Source organism: Fundulus heteroclitus, chromosome 17 (genome assembly GCF_011125445.2).
Source record: "Fundulus heteroclitus isolate FHET01 chromosome 17, MU-UCD_Fhet_4.1, whole genome shotgun sequence".
Classification (NCBI taxonomy): Eukaryota; Metazoa; Chordata; class Actinopteri; order Cyprinodontiformes; family Fundulidae; genus Fundulus; species Fundulus heteroclitus.
The window spans coordinates 3,159,986-3,175,942 of NC_046377.1; the positions used below are offsets into that span (position 1 = coordinate 3,159,986).

The 15,957-nt window shown below is 39.5% G+C and overlaps 1 protein-coding gene across 1 annotated transcript; it reads left to right on the forward strand.

Moving 5' to 3' along the window:
• Window positions 1-351: 351 nt before the first annotated feature.
• glt8d2 (glycosyltransferase 8 domain containing 2) lies at window positions 352-12,746 on the forward strand. The gene is made up of 10 exons (XM_036149115.1): window positions 352-489; window positions 5,658-5,701; window positions 7,557-7,643; window positions 7,781-7,982; window positions 8,071-8,188; window positions 8,289-8,373; window positions 9,759-9,871; window positions 10,073-10,239; window positions 11,415-11,527; window positions 11,732-12,746. Exons 2-10 carry the CDS (start codon window positions 5,683-5,685, stop codon window positions 11,908-11,910), a joined length of 1,083 nt encoding a protein of 360 aa, XP_036005008.1. The 5' UTR covers window positions 352-489; window positions 5,658-5,682; the 3' UTR covers window positions 11,911-12,746.
• Window positions 12,747-15,957: the final 3,211 nt, after the last annotated feature.

Genomic DNA, 15,957 nt, shown 5'->3' on the forward strand with positions numbered 1-15,957 from the left:
TGTTTAGCGAACGCCAGAGAGTAGGGATAGTCATTTGTTGTCCTTTTAAAACTGAAATGGACGCTAAGAACTTTGGGAAATGTAGGTTTTCATAGCAACGACTTATTCTTCGCTCGCTGATTAAAAAGCAGGCTTTTAAAAATCAGTAATTTCTCTCAAAAATGGGGGCAGCGACAAAGAGTCTTGTATGTCCTGTTTAAAAAGTTTAATTCCTTCTCCATCATTGTGACTGAGGTGGAAGAGTCTGTTGGCAAAGCAAAAAGCCATAATCCAGCCTTCTCTGGCTCAGGGAGCAGTTGGTTAAAGACGCTGGACAACAAGAGGAGTTGCAGACGGAGAAAAGAGGTAGGGTAACAGTGGGAGAAGTTAAAAAAAAAAAAACTAAAAGAAGAAAGGGTTTGTTTTACGTGCTATTCTCTGAGGATTTACAACATGCATTTTTAAATCCAGGATTGAGACTGAACATGGTCACCATCTCTTTTATTTCTGGTGAGTAGAAATTATTTCAGAAACGTTATTCATAACGCTTAGGATGGAGCTAACAAGTCTTGCTTAAGTTTTCATATCCCTTAGGCTTTCTCACATTTTGTTGAGTCACATCCACAAATGTTTATGCATTTTTGGGGGATTTAATGTAAGACACCAACACAAAATGACGCAGCTTGGGAAGTAGGAAGGAAAATGATACACTGCTGTGTTTTTTTTCTCTCTATTTTGAAATTAAAACGTACAAAGTTTGATGTGCCTGTATAGTCAGCACCATGAGTCAGTTCTCTGTAGAACCACCCGGCTACCTTTGTCCATTCTTCTTTGCTTGATCACAGCCCAGGCACAGTCAGACTGGATGGAGAGTGTCATGTAACGGCAAGTCTCGCCACAAATTCTCAATGGGATTTAAGTCTGAATTGTCATCCTGACAAATGAAAATGCTTCCCCACAGCATGATGCCACCACCACCGTGTGCAACTGCAGGCCTTGTGTTCCCAGACACAGAGATTTGTGGAGTCGTTACTGCTTTTCTGCTCTCTGTCATCCTCTAGACTTAAACTGGTTCAGAGCTGTTCTGCTTAGTTGTGTTTCTCTCCTAGATGAGGTCACTAATTTACTTTTTACTTTTCTCACATAGACAGCAGTGGTGTCCACAGACATTTTGGGGGGCAGGTGCTCGAGAGGGGAAAAAAAGGGCAGGTTGTGTTGCACATGAAGCCGCTGGCTGTCTTAGCAGATAAGATTTATTTCAGGTGCTGACCATTATATTTATATACCTATTTTAAAACCCTAGACAATTTGGTACCCTGAACAAAATTCTGCAAAAGTTTCTAAATCTCACTGCCATTTTACACTCACACAAGAAAATAAGCACCTAAGTCTTTGATGGTATTTTCCTAATAAAACAGATGACAACAATTTGATGAATGAATGAGTCCAATTTGAAACTTACATTAACCTTTTTTTTTGTATTTTTTTTTTTTGCACACCAAGCACGATGTGTTTGTCTTGACTAACTAATTATGTACGTTTATCACAAAATATCCTCTGCACCATATAACCTTATGTTGTAACAAAGCATGCAACTCTGATACCCTGACTAAAGAAGTTATCTTTATAAACCTGAGTAACCAGTGATCATTCTACAGCTTAAGTCAACTATACCCAAAAAAGGAGTTGTAAAGCTTTATAGTACAATGTAGGACTAAAGTGCATATGCCCGAACCAGAATTAACAGAAGATGCTTGAGGAGCTACTGAACTATATCTATTTAGATAGATAGATAGATAGATAGATAGATAGATAGATAGATAGATAGATAGATAGATAGATAGATAGATAGATAGATAGATAGATAGATATACAGCGGTGACGTGCGGTAGAGTTCATAGCTGGTGAGGCACTGACGTCATCAGAGTCAGATTTACAAATATATACACTCTACAGAGTAGACTCATTGCAAAGTGCTGAAGGAGACTGATTGAGCCAAATCAATTCTCCAAGATACATGGAAAAAATATTGATTCTTTGATGAAAAAATAAATATAAATTATTTGTCATTTGATTGGTAACAGTTTATGAGTTATGATGGATTTCTGCATTTGTAACACATTCAAAAACTATAACCCACACTATGCACATTTCCTTACAAAAACAAAACATGAATAATTATCGCTGTCTTACCTCTACTTAGAAATGAAGTCCAGCTGCGCTCTTTCTGAACAAAAATATCATCACTTTCCGGTAAAAGTTCTCTTTATCTTTCTTCAGTTTTAAAAGTCTCTCAGTCTCAGTGGAGCTCACTGCCAGGGAGGAAAGCCTTCCTTCATCAGTCCTGTTCCAGCTGTATGTTTAGAGTCTTTTTAGTGCTTTAGTTGTTTAGCAAAACTCGCCAATAACACATCCATAACTTGCTTTGACCTCAGTGGCTTTGACTCTACTATTTGGGGGTCACGAGCGATGCTCCTTGAGCGCCCCCTGTCTAGAGGCCGAGGAACTGCCGGCCTCACCTACAACCCGTTCTTTGGCTTTTATGATTGCCCAGCAGCGCACGAAAACACACAGTTTAATGACCAAAACACAATTCGTAATCCACATATAATATATAAATATATATATTAATATCTAAATTGTGGAAAATCAGTTCATAAGTGTTTGAACAACTGAATTTATGATCTAGAGACAAGAATATGGCCTCACTTGCAGTATATATACTGCATATATATATATATATATATATATATATATATATATATATATATATATATATATATATAGAGAGAGAGAGATAGAGATAGAGATAGAGATAGATATATAGATAGATAGATAGATAGATAGATAGATAGATAGATAGATAGATAGATAGATAGATAGATAGATAGATAGATAGATAGATAGATAGATAGATAGATAGATTGATAGATAGATAGATAGATAGATAGATAATGCCTTCCCTTCTGAGCAAGTTCTTTCAGCTGAGGTGGATGGCCATGTCTTGTTAGGTTTACAGTCGTGCCACACACTTTCTATTTTCTGAGGAAGAACTGAATAGAGCTCTGTGAGCTTTTCAAAACTTGAAACTTGGAAAATGTTCAAAACTGTTTTGTTTTTTTTGACAGCTTTCTCCTTCACCTTTATGCTTTGTCCCTTGATCTTCATGATGCTGCTTGTTGCTTACTAATGTTCTCAAACAACCTTTGAAGCCTTCACAAAACGGCTGAATATATACTGAGATTAAATTATACACCGATGGACTGTTTACTGTGGAAGTGACCTTTGAAGGCTGTTGCACTGGGGTTTATTTGGGTTACCAAAGTAAAAGGGGAAGGTAGTGCATGGCAACACAGTTGTTAGCAACAAGGTCCTGGGTTTGGATCGTGCCTCGGATCTTTATTGCACGCGTGGGTTCTCTCCGACTTCTTCCTGCTGTCCAAAAAAGACCATGACAATTAAGGTAAATAGTCTCTCTACATCGCCCTTGGTTAAGAGTGTGTGGGCGTGCATGGCTGTTTGCTCCGTGCGTCTCTATGTTGCCCTGTGATGGACTGGTGACATGTCCAGGGTGGACCCAGCCTTTTGCCCAATGACCACTTGGGAAAGGCACAAGCCCCTCTGAGGAAAAGTGGGTATAGGCAATGAATGGATGGAGTAAAGGGGACTGAATACATGTGCATGCTAAACTTCTCAGATTTATATTTGTGAAAAAACATGTGAAAATTCTGTATCATCATAATTATGCACCCCTTTGTGCTTTCTTACCACAGAAAATCCCAATACACTGCAATGTATTCCAGAACAAAGATCTTAGCACACATCTGTGTTCTGGATGTCCGTGTAATCTAGTAAAGCGCAACAGCACGACTTGCTTAAAAATAAAGAACATTCTGTATTTCCATGGGTTTGCCTGGTGTGTCTCTGTGTTTGTCTTGTGGCTGCTGGAGCTAGTCACCAGCCCCCTTATGACCCTGCAAAGATTACGAATGTTGGGCGGAGGAATGGATTCGGATGTAAGATGAGTGCGCTGTAATTTAGGATGTCCAGAGTGGATCACTAATTGTTAAAATCTAGAACAGAGATGGTACTTGAAGTAGCTCTGTTTTCCGGAGGAAGCCTGTCCCCAGCCAAATGGTTCCAGATGTGTGGAGGCGCTCCAAACGGGGATAAACATCCCCGCCAAACAAAAGCACAGTACCAAGCAAACATAAGATTTTTGTTTCAGCTGACAGTCAGAGTGAGTCAGCGCCTCCTTGAAAAATGCTCTGCAAAGTTAAAACAGACAGGGGGGGAGTAAGCAGACTTAGAAACTTAAAGGTTGTGGTTTCATCATCTTACAGTATTGTCAGAGTTACTGTGAAGAATCCCTACCCATGATTCTGCCACCTTAACAAAGATACAACCGAGGCAGTGGGGATTTCTGACACTTAAACCCATTGAAATCAGTGTTTGTACGGGCTATCGGTGCTCGTATGGCTTTAGAGGGCTGGAAGGCAAAAAGTTTCATTTGCTAAAGCCTGGCATCAGGAAGGAAGAAAGGAAGCTGTGGGGAAAGACAACAGCCACATGTGCCGGCCAGTTTCTCTTGGCTTCGGAGAGGCCGTGAATTTCCTGCAGGTCACTTCACAGGGGCGGTTTATCAGAGTCAGAAGGGGATCATACCTAAAAGTGACGACATAACAGACCTATAATATAGACTTATAAAGTCATTGCCACTTTATTTATTTAATCAGTTTCTGCTGTTTTCCTCACACAGATGTTTCAGATCATCATCAACAAAAAAAATGTCAGACAAAAAAAAAAAAACCCAGAGGAAATGCAAAATCAGTTTTCAAATTATTATTTCATTTCATTTTATAAGGAGAAAAAAAAGCTATCCAAACAAACCTGGCCCTATGAGAAACGTTATTCCCTCTCTAAACCTGATAAATGATGCCACCCTTGGTATCCACAGCTGCCACCAGGTGTTTGTAGTAACTGGTAATAAGTCTTAACATCTCTAAAGAGAAATATTTGTCCACTCCTCCTTGCATAATTTATTGTTACGGAGCAGAATTTACAGTTCCATCAATAGTGGCAAGTTGTCCAGGTCCTGAAGCTGTAAAGCCACACCAGACCATCACACTCCCACTTCCGTGTTTGTCTCTGCGCCTGAGGTTCTTTTATGAAATGCTGTTAGCTCGTCTTTTGTCTTGTCAGTTTTAGAGAATATTTTCCAAAAGTCCTGGTGATCTTAAAATGTTTTTTTGGCAAACATGAGACGGCACTTAGTGTTCTTTTTGCTCAGCATTGGTTTTGTCCTTGGAACTCTACCATGGATTCCATGCCAGTGCATTTTTTCCTTATTGTTGAATCATAAACGGTGACTTTATCAGAGGAAAGAGATCTACAGTACTTCAGGCGTTCTATGAATTACTGGATGAGTTGTCTATGTGTTGTCCTGAATTGCCCCCTTCAATATTCTGCCAAAAGCTTTTTGTTTGTTTTTTTTACTTTGGTTTTTAATTTTATTAGGGCAGTATTCTTGTTTGTGGGGCTTTAACTATAGTGACATGCAGTCCCACCAAAAAAAAAAAAAACTCCTAAGGGTATCACTTTTATTATTATCCCACTAACATCCTGAAAACATATCAGAAAAAAAAACATTCTTTATCTTTCCTGTTGTGTGTTTGCAGATGCTACTTGAAGGAATTATGAAATATGCCTCTCCTGAAGAAAAGTAAGTGCTAAGTGAACTGCAATTGACACTAAATGGAAACTATTGTACAAGGAGCCCATTTACAAAAGAAACAGACTAGTTTGCTATTCATGCACACATGGTCTTGAGGGTGAAGTTTAGTAGAACCAGCTGTTGCCAGTGACAGAGTTTCCCTCCAGGGAAGGGAACAGGAACAGCACATGCACTGACGGTGTGAGCAAAGGGGGAGGCTGTGATGAAGTAACCAGATGATACAAGGCTGTAAGAAGTCGTGTTTCATGAGTCTATCCACATGGACCACCGCCATTTGGACCGCACAAAGCTCTGAGAGTACCGCTCCTACAAGGCTAAAGTAATCAGGATCAGCAGCAAACATTGATTCTGCCCTAGCTTTTCCCAAGATTTAAGTTTCAACCAAGTATAGCATTCCTGGTGGTAGTTTTATGGTGCTTGCTAGAAAACTGAAAGGCAACATAAATCAAATGGCTCCAGCTCAGCAATAGTGAAATCATCCAAACCTTCCATGCTGATACAAAAACAGCTGTGGAACATAAAATTGTACCCATCTGCTCCACCAATCTTTGGCAGATGAAGCAGGACCTTACATTCCTTTGTTAAAACCTCAAAAGCGCAGTGAGTTGGTCAAAATCTCTTGGTCTTGTAACAGAGGAAAGGACAAATGTTTCGGATCCAGTTGGTGTTACCTATTTTACAAGGCTAGGAGGCCAAATCATTTAAAAAAAGGTTTGTAACAGTCCGCATTTCATTTCCTTCTGGTAGTGCTAGCAGATTTCGGAAGCAATCCATGAAAGCAAATCATATGGTCTCTTATACACCAGATGAAGGGAGGTGCAGAGTCTGTTCCAAATATTTCGGATCCCATTTCTCCAGATTTCTGGAAAATCTGTAAATCCTGGATACTAAAAAGGAGAGTCCAACCTGATGGTAGAACCTTAGATAAATAAGGACTGAGTTATCGTTCTGGGAACAGAACCATGGAGCACCATTTACCCTCACAAATATATATCAGAAATATATTCTGAAGTGCACGCAAATAGGAATTCATGGTTGTCAACTTGGTAGAAGTTTCTAACAGTGCCACCTCATTGGTTCCTGTGCAAAGTACTTTGTTTAAGGCACTCCCAACAGCTTTTAGTCTATCAAAGGGTTACACTTTGTCACAGATAAATATGCATCTAGGTATACCCTTAAGTCAGAAGGTCACAGATACTGCTGCACTTTGCAGAGTTTTATGTGGCAGGGATGATGGTTAGAACCTTCAAGACAAAGTTTGTGGTCCCCGGGTGGGATAGAGTAAATTGACTACTTCAGCTTGGAAAACCTAGAGCAGTTCAGGTATGCTGGGCTCTTATTCACATGTTGTGTTGGACCAAAGAGGGATATCAGTGGGTGGCTTAAATCAGCTTCTGCAGCTATCCAGATGTGTTATCTGTGAGGAGAGCCAAGCCAGAAGGCAAAGCTTCCCGTTTAACACCCGATCTACAATGCAACCCTCACCTATGAATGGGTCGTAATGACCAGACGAATGAGATGGCAAATACGCACTTCAGCTGCTTTATTGGTTTCATCACTTGTTATGTTCAATGGAAAAAATAATTGTCAGTGTTTGGGAGAGGAGTGGCACAATAGAAAACAGAATAAACATTGGTTTGTTGGTGCTTTATTTAAATATAAGAGAATCCAGAACCACTGGAAACGGGATGAAACAAAAACTACTGTAACATTGAATTACTAGCTCTAAAATAAAAAGTATGTCCATGAATTGTTAATCGTTAATTGATTTACCTCTTTTTGCAGCACATCCCTGTATGTTGTTCCAAACAAATGTTGACTGTCAACTCTTTCCATTAATCAGTTAACCAGGTTCTTGTTGTGCTGCTGGTGCTGCTGGCATGTTTGCTTCTTCATATTTCACTGAAAGCTTCCACTCAACCTAAAAAAGGTAGATCAGTCCAAATTGTATTTTTTTTTTTTTCCTGCTCTGTGTATTGACAATTAGTGTGTGGGTTTAAATAAAAGCTGTTTAATAGTCCAATCTCCAAAATAAATAATCTCCATGTTCATTCTCCCTGCTCTCAGTTTACAGGCAGAGCCATCGTTTTGCAGCAGGAAGTCTTCCAGCTGCAGAGGCCGAGACAGATGATGTTATCCCTGTTATTATCTGTGCATCAGAGGAGCGTACAGGGGCAAGCATGGCAACCATCAACAGCATCGTTAGTAATACAGATGCTAGTGTTTTCTTCTACATTGTTACTCTGCGGGATGCCGTCAAAATCGCAAGGTTTGTCACTTCTTTCAACTGTAAATCAACAATAAACTGTGACCTCAAACCTACGGCAATCAAGGGGTTACTGTCTGTTTCTCCCAAGGAGGTATATAGAGAGGACTATGCTAAAACGCATCCAGTATAAGATTTTGGAATTTAACCCTATGGTGCTAAGAGGAAAGGTGAAGCCAGATTCTTCTCGCCCAGATCTCTTACATCCAGTGAGTTCTCAATTTTTACAATGGAAACTATGTAGAGCCACATGTGGAATTCTGCAGTCAGCAAAGATACTGCATAAATGACCACAATTGTGTTTTGCAGCTTAATTTTGTCAGGTTTTACCTACCTCTATTAGGGATCAGCCATAGGAGAGCCGTATACGTGGACGACGATGTCATCGTGCAGGGTATGTATATATGTGTGTGTGTCAAAAAGGCCAAGAATACACAAATTTGGATGGAGTTTGCCCTAGATATATAAATGATTGCGGTCTGTGTGTATGAAGCTCACATGCTTTCATGAGGTTGGTTTCAACTTAGTGAGCTGAATAGATATTCAGCTTTCATTCCAAAGTTCTCAATCACTATAGTTTTGTTGACTCCATCCCAGCTCACTAACAGTTTCATATGTGTTCTGTAAGATCCTCTCATCGTTCATAAGTTCCAACATTATAGTATCATCAGCAAATAAACTGAGCTGGTTTGTTGAATCGATTTTTTTAGAATAAACACCAAAGGACTGGCCACATATCTCTTGAGTCTTGTATTGTGTCTAATTCTGTCTCATGTTCTGTGCGTTAGTTGATGGACCCAAGAGCAGACAAGAGCATATGACTTGCATGGTGAATAGTGAGATGATTTATTAAGTGAAGGAAGAAACAGAACTTACAGTCATGTAAAACAGGACTTGGGACATGATGAGGTAGCTGGCCAGAACAGGGGTTGGCATAGTGGAGGAGCTGACAACTAATGTCACTGAACTCGCAAACTTTATGGGGGAGGAGACGGAAGGAACGGCAGGTGGAGCAAAGTAACACAGGTGAGATGAGTAAATATAATTGCTCTGAAGAAGAGGAAGGGCTATAAACTGGCAGGGGCAGGAGGAGAACAGAATCTAACAGGGAAACATGATGAATTACCAGACATGAGAGAATAACCCACCTAACTAAACTAAGGACGGGCAGCCAGGGAAAATAGGAATACAACAGAAACACAAAAAAACTACTAACATCTTAAAGAACAGAAAAGAAACAGAAACACAGAAACAAGAATCTATAGATAAACAATACTAAAGGGTGCAAAGTGCAAAAACAAACAGACAGCAGGATTCACAGGGAGTTAAAACAAGTAATCAAACCCCTGGGGATTGTGACATTATGGTCCTTGGCCTTAAAATCTTGGACTGCATATTTCAAATACAACATTTTCCCATTGTGGGACAGTAAAGGAATTTCTTATCTTATTACATTGCTATTCAATGTGGGTTTTTTTTTTTTTTTTTAGAATGAAGCGCACCAGTGATCCAATATTAGTTAAAACAGCAATTTTGGTGGATGCTAATTAAAATATACCTAGTACAAAAACAACTCACCTGTCAAAAATGTTCAAGACAAAAATAGAAAAAAGCATTTGTGATTAAAAACAACTGCCTTTTATATAGTGTAGCTGTTTTGCGGTAATTTTCTAGGAACAATAATACTATAATAATATTGAAACAAAACACTGATCATATGTTACTTGAGCAGTGGTACAAGACTCCATGTTATGACCTTCCAATTTTTATTCTTTTCAGGTGACATTAAGGATCTTTATGGTATAAAACTGAAAGCAGGACATGCTGCTGCTTTCGCCTCTGACTGTGACTTACCCTCCACACATGAAATGGTTCGAAGCGTCGGCATGCAGGTAGATTTCTATGGTTTTTATTTAAAGCCACAGTACACTGGGCTGAAGGTGTTAATAGATAGAATTAACACCTAGAATTAGAATAGAATTTTTATGAACTATATTTAATGAACTTATCTAATAGTGAATGTAATGATTGTAGAATCTAAGACAGTTCATTTTGGCAGCTAAAGTATGTTGTTTTCTGAATTTATTCCTCAGACGACCTACATGGGCTTCTTGGACTACAGAAAACAAGAAGTGAAAGACTTGGGCATCAACCCAAACGAGTGCTCTTTTAACCCTGGAGTGTTTGTCGCGGATATCACGGAGTGGAGGAGACAGAAGATCACCAAACAGCTGGAGAAATGGATGGAGGAGAATTTTAGGTGCAGTCAGTGAGAAACATTGCATTTTCTTACACGCATAGATCAACAAGCGCTCTGTTCATGCAAAATCCAGTCCAGGACTGGAGATGGATGTTGGAAAAAGAAAAAAGTATTCGTCTTTTTTTTTTTTTTTTACGTGTGTGAAAATAATTGTCATCAAATTTTTTTTTGCAAAAAAAAAGTTGTCAGAAACTTTTTCCCTGGTGTCTCGGGTTCAGTTAATATTACAGGAACCCAAACAGAGAATCATTGTTATTGAACACTAACAGCAGCCCCCCCCTGCTGTTTGAACAGCAGTTATTACTGTTCAAACAGTTATTACTGTTTGAACAGTAATAACTTTTCACCCTTTGAAGACCAGCGTTGTAGTCGGCACCTATGTCGGTGCAAAAGCTTTTTTTTTTTTAATCCGTTTGTTGGAAAACCACAATTTGAATTCCTCCACAGGCAACAGTCTTCAGTAAAGTCCCCATACAACTCTTCTGTGATTCTCTCGTCTTTTGGGAATCAGTGGAACCTTGCCTTTCTGAGCATCCTCGGGCATTTCAGCTCCCCTTTTGAGTAAACGCTGTGAAGTTAGGTTGATGTCTAATATGGGATTATTTGCGGGTTCAGCGCCGTCTGTGTCCTGTTCGAGCTAACACCTCAATGAGGCTCGCTGCTCCACCTATCTCCTCTCAGGTCATTATTGTGACATTCGGGTTGCACCTGTGTAAGCACTATAATAGTGCATATACCCTATGTGGAATAAATATAGCGTCTTTAAACTCTGATGTTAATGCCAAATAAATATGGTGAAGTTTCAGATGTATAGAAAGGATTATTCACAAGTCAAATAATTGCATTTAATACAACATAGATGTGCAATTTCTATCCTCAGTATTTATTTAGGCTTATTGAGGGTAATAAAGCAGATTTTAAAAAACACCAGTTTGGCTCCATCAGACATTACAGAAACATTATGTCCTTTCCGTACATTAGCATAACAGATATGATCTATCAAAACTTTTGTTTTTTTAACTGGATGCTGGAAACACCAGTAGACAGTGACATATAGATTGTAACATGCAGCATCTAATTTAGAAGTTCTGGGTTTTAACGCTTCATTATCCTTCAGCTCAAGTTTCAAAGACTCTGCTTGATCAGTAACACATATAACTCTCTCTCTCTACCAGGCAGAACATATACAGCAGTGCTATGGCAGGAGGTGTGGCAACTCCACCCATGCTTATAGTTTTTCATGACAGGTATACAACGCTGGATCCTCTGTGGCATGTCAGACACCTGGGTAAGATCCTAAGTCACCTTTCAACAAGTATCACCATATGAAATGAGAAGGGAGGAAAACAAGAAGAGAAATATTTTTACTAAATTTAATACACCAGCTCTAGGCTTAGACTAAGTAGCAAGTAAGAATATGTAGTTGTTACAGGGAAAATTTTACACATGGCACCAACACATCAGTTTCCTGCAAGATTTCTTTTATCTTCAGGCTGGAGCCCAGATGCCCGCTATTCAGAAAGCTTCCTCCAGGGGGCACACCTGCTGCACTGGAATGGCCCGTTCAAACCGTGGAATAACCCAGCTGTCCACTGGAATCTGTGGGAAAGGTGGTTCATACCTGACCCCTCTGGAAGATTCGTTGTGACACGACCTGATGGTGACAGCTAAGGCCATTCACGGAGCGATGCTCTTCCGCAGCAACCTCACCACACAAGAGACTTCGACACGTTGCTGGTTGAGTAAAAGACTGTCATGTTTCTCTGGCCCAAATGGACATTTCCAAACCCCACATGCTTCACCATTAGTCAAAATGGTCCAAGTAAGTGGTTGTGTCTGGCCATTGTAAGTTAGTTAATTATATAAACAATATTCATATTGTGTTATTCTACTTTTTTTCTGTGCTTAACTGTTCGAGTGCTGCTGAGCCTGATGTCAACATTTTGTGTTATGCATATAGCTGCTGTTCTCTGAAGGAGAAGAATGAGAAACAACACATAAAGTGTGGGATATAACGCGCCCACATAGCCTGACTGAAAATAACCTTGCCTGCAAGATGAATTCTCGCGGTATTTGTGCATTCACATCCATCTTGTACAGCTCAGGCTTCAACCGTTTGTGTCTGAACCAAAAAACAGTTTGGGCCAATCACTTTGCAGTATTGAGGTTTAAGGCGGGACATATTGGTGCCATGAGAGCAGGAGCGGCTGAGCTCACAGGTGAACCAAGACAAATATGGCAGCGCAGGAGGACGCATACGTAGCTGCTGCTATCACATCTGATTTGTAAGAATCCATGATTTCTTCTTTGATAGTCGAACAGCAAGAAGCGCCTTGAATAGCTTACCTTGTTGTGGTTTCTTATAGCAGCGCCTGCCTAGCGGCCATTTTGAGACTACTTCCTAACTTTGCAAGGTTACACAAGCATTTAGGATCTCTAGTAATTTTTGTTCTCTATACAGCTTTTGTTCTATTTGAAATAATGCAATAAAGATGGCTGACATTAAAGTGTTTGTACAATGTGTTAATTGAACTGCTACGTTCCAGATGTGAGATTCCCATGCCCATCCGCCAACGTGTGAATTTATTCGTTTAATTTTTGCCGCCATCTTGGCAGTCCTTGGCTTCCTTCAACCCGTCACCGTGATGGCTGATTAACACAGCATTAAAAATCAGTTGTCCAATCTTTTTTACTTTTCCTTCTGCTTTGTATCATGAACTGGTTGTCTGAGCTTTTAGCAATGGTCGTTCTTTGTTAGCCTCAGGGCTAATTTGTCTCTAAGTTATCTTTTTAGTTAATAGATTTTCTGTTTCGTTCCTTGTCCCTTTTTTCTATTATTCTTTACTTTTATGAGATTATTACTATTCTTATTATTCATTAATCTGTAGTTTTGTTGAATGTTACTAGCCTAGTTAAAGAGTTAGCCTAGTTAAAGAGTATGTTGACCAAATATTTTAACTGGAAGTTGAAGTATTTTCTTAATAAATTCTTGGTATCAGAGAAAAGTTGTGTTTATTCTGGAAATACATAAAATACTTGCTATTTGGGAATGACGGTGCACAAATTCACTCCTTTATCTATTGTTTTATAATACCACACTTCACCAGGCACGTATTCAACAAACTGTAACTGACAGGGACTGAGAGCTGTTGTGCTGTAATTTTCTGATAATCAGCTGTTAATTTTGAAAAAAATCACTAACTTTATTCCTAATTGCCCTTTGCATTATTTAATCGTTGTCAATAGCCAAGCCAATTAATTGTTTCAAAACTCTGTCCCCCTCAACCACAGACCAACCCTTTTGTTAGCGCCTGGCAACAGCATAGTCATCTGCTAGTAGACCATACATTTTGTTATGTTGCTGTGTCCTACAGGCACCACAACCAAGAAAACCTAAAATTTTCACTCTTGGTGCTTGTCGGTTGTGTGTGGGAGGTTAACTTTTTGATACAAACGTACTCGAATATTTTCAGTTTCCAGAGGCTTTACCTTCACAGATAAAGGGCCTGGTCTGAGGCAGGACTTTTCAGCATTCCCTGAGATTGTTTATGGAGTGGGGTCGTGTGCAACAAGGCAAGTCGCTCCGCCACCAGGAGCAGTTAGGAGGTATGTACAACTTTATCCTTTTTTATACCCTTAATTTGTTTCTAGAAGTAGGTTTAAGTGTCACTAAGTGCCCTAAGTCTTTGGTGTTTCTCATCTTGTGTTCTTTTTTACAATATATCAGAATTTCTGTATTTTCCCATCATTTAGTGTGTATTATAGTTCTTGCCGTATACTGTTATTTTACCATTTGGAGTTTGCCATGTCAGTTCATTTGCTAATTCTCATAGCTTTCATCTGTTTTCTGGTTCACTTGTTATCATCTCTGTTCTCCTGTTGTTGCTTTTTAGTTTATTTTTAGTTTATTTATTGGGATATGGTTCTTACGTACACTTTGTATTTATCATAGGGCTGGGCATCGATTAAAATATTTAATCGCGATTAATCGCCCTGATTAATCGCGATTAATCGCGATTAATCGCATTGTATTTACAAACTCCAAGAATGAATTCAAAAGTAGTGTAAAGAGCACTTTTATTTTAATGTTCTGCTGCCATATGAACAAAAGTGTTGTAACATTTGAAGCTCTTATTTTATACTAGATATTTTCAACCCATCTATTGAATTTAGTGCACTAGTTGATCTTTTCTTCATAAGAGAACAAGCACTGCAGCCAAAATATGGCCTTTTTTGACCTGCTGTATATTAGCCAGTCCCTAAGCTTGATGTATCATGAAACTGTTCACCTTTTGGGTTTTGTGGTTTTTATTTTATTATTACAATTAAATAATAATAATAATAATAATAATAATAATGTTATGTTCAGTGTTTTTTCGCTAATCCACCTCTTATATATTTCAATCGTTATGTAATTTTGTCTGTGTTGTGTGCACCTGCCTGTTGCTTTAGTCCTATATATTTCCCCGTCGTGGGATAAAAAAAGGATTAGCTAATGTTATCTTATCTTAAATAACACTTTTTAATATATGTACTGGGTTCTTTCAAGGTCTTAATTAAATGTTATGTGTGGGCTCCAGTAACATCCATCCATCCATCCATCCATCCATCCACTGATCTACCTGGATGTTCCCTGGAGGACTGAAACGCCTCAGTCAGAGACGTCTGTGGGTCTGTCGGGGCAATGAGAGACGTTTCGTCTCCTCTCTCCGTTTCTGGGGCTCGACGTTTTCATGTTTTTTCACGTGCTTAGATAAATTTGTTGTGTTTCCACTGAAATGAACCGGCTTTTTACAAAACATATAGCTTGATTTCATTTACGGTATTAAAATAAAGCCAAACGGTGCTACTTCCTCTGTTCATGTTTTTTCGCTGCTGCGGTCTCTCTCAGCTGTTTGTGTATTAAGTTTGTGTGAGAGCTGAGTGGGCGGGCCAGGCTGAGCCTGCGTGCTGATTGGCTGGCGCCGCTGAGCCATGTACCAGAGGGGAGGGGGAGCGGGAGAGTGCTGCCGTGAGTGCTGACTGACACTGACTGAAAGCATGTGAGCAACATGCGTTAATGCGCGATAAAATAAATATCGCCGTTAATAGTCTAATGAATTAACGCGAAATTAACGCGTTAACTTGCCCAGCCCTAATTTATCATGTTAGGTATCGTTCCCTTATTCCTCTCCAGCTGTCTCTGCTCATTGTTCTCTCTTTCCCTCAGTCTCTGCCTTAAATCTCGTTAGCTTTTGTCTATTGCTCTCACTAGTTCACCTTGCCTTTCCCCCTCTCACTCTCCCAGTATCTAAGTAGTTTGCTTGACATGTATCTATTGGCCTCCTGTCTCCATGTCTGTTTGTACTCGAGATCCAGTTTCTGTAGGTTTGACACTGATCTCATTAAAACCTTTATATCCACTATGCGACTCTCAAGCGTTCCTCTGCACTTTGGTTCTGACTGAACAACTAATAATGACATTAAGATGTTTTTAAGCAAGAAAGTACACCTCAAAACTTCGTCTGTCAGATTGTGAGCCTATTTTGAATCTGCTTTCAGAGTTTTTGGACCAGCAGAGCTCCATTTACAGGCCGGTCTGCCTGCTAAGCTGACCTGACAGCTGGAGTGGGGCTATTGCTTACATCAAGCAATAGCTTCTAACGATCCAGGACAGTGAAGGGTGGGTCATTGATTTGCATCTGACTTGGAATGCTCCTAGGAGGATGGGCCTCCATG

Excerpts from the sequence above, each read along its gene's own strand:
- glt8d2 (XM_036149115.1), top strand. Across the intron at positions 9,872-10,072 it reads TTCGAAGCGTCGGCATGCAG|ACGACCTACATGGGCTTCTT; the intron begins GTAGATTTCTAT and ends TTTATTCCTCAG. Across the intron at positions 11,528-11,731 it reads GTGGCATGTCAGACACCTGG|GCTGGAGCCCAGATGCCCGC; the intron begins GTAAGATCCTAA and ends TTTTATCTTCAG.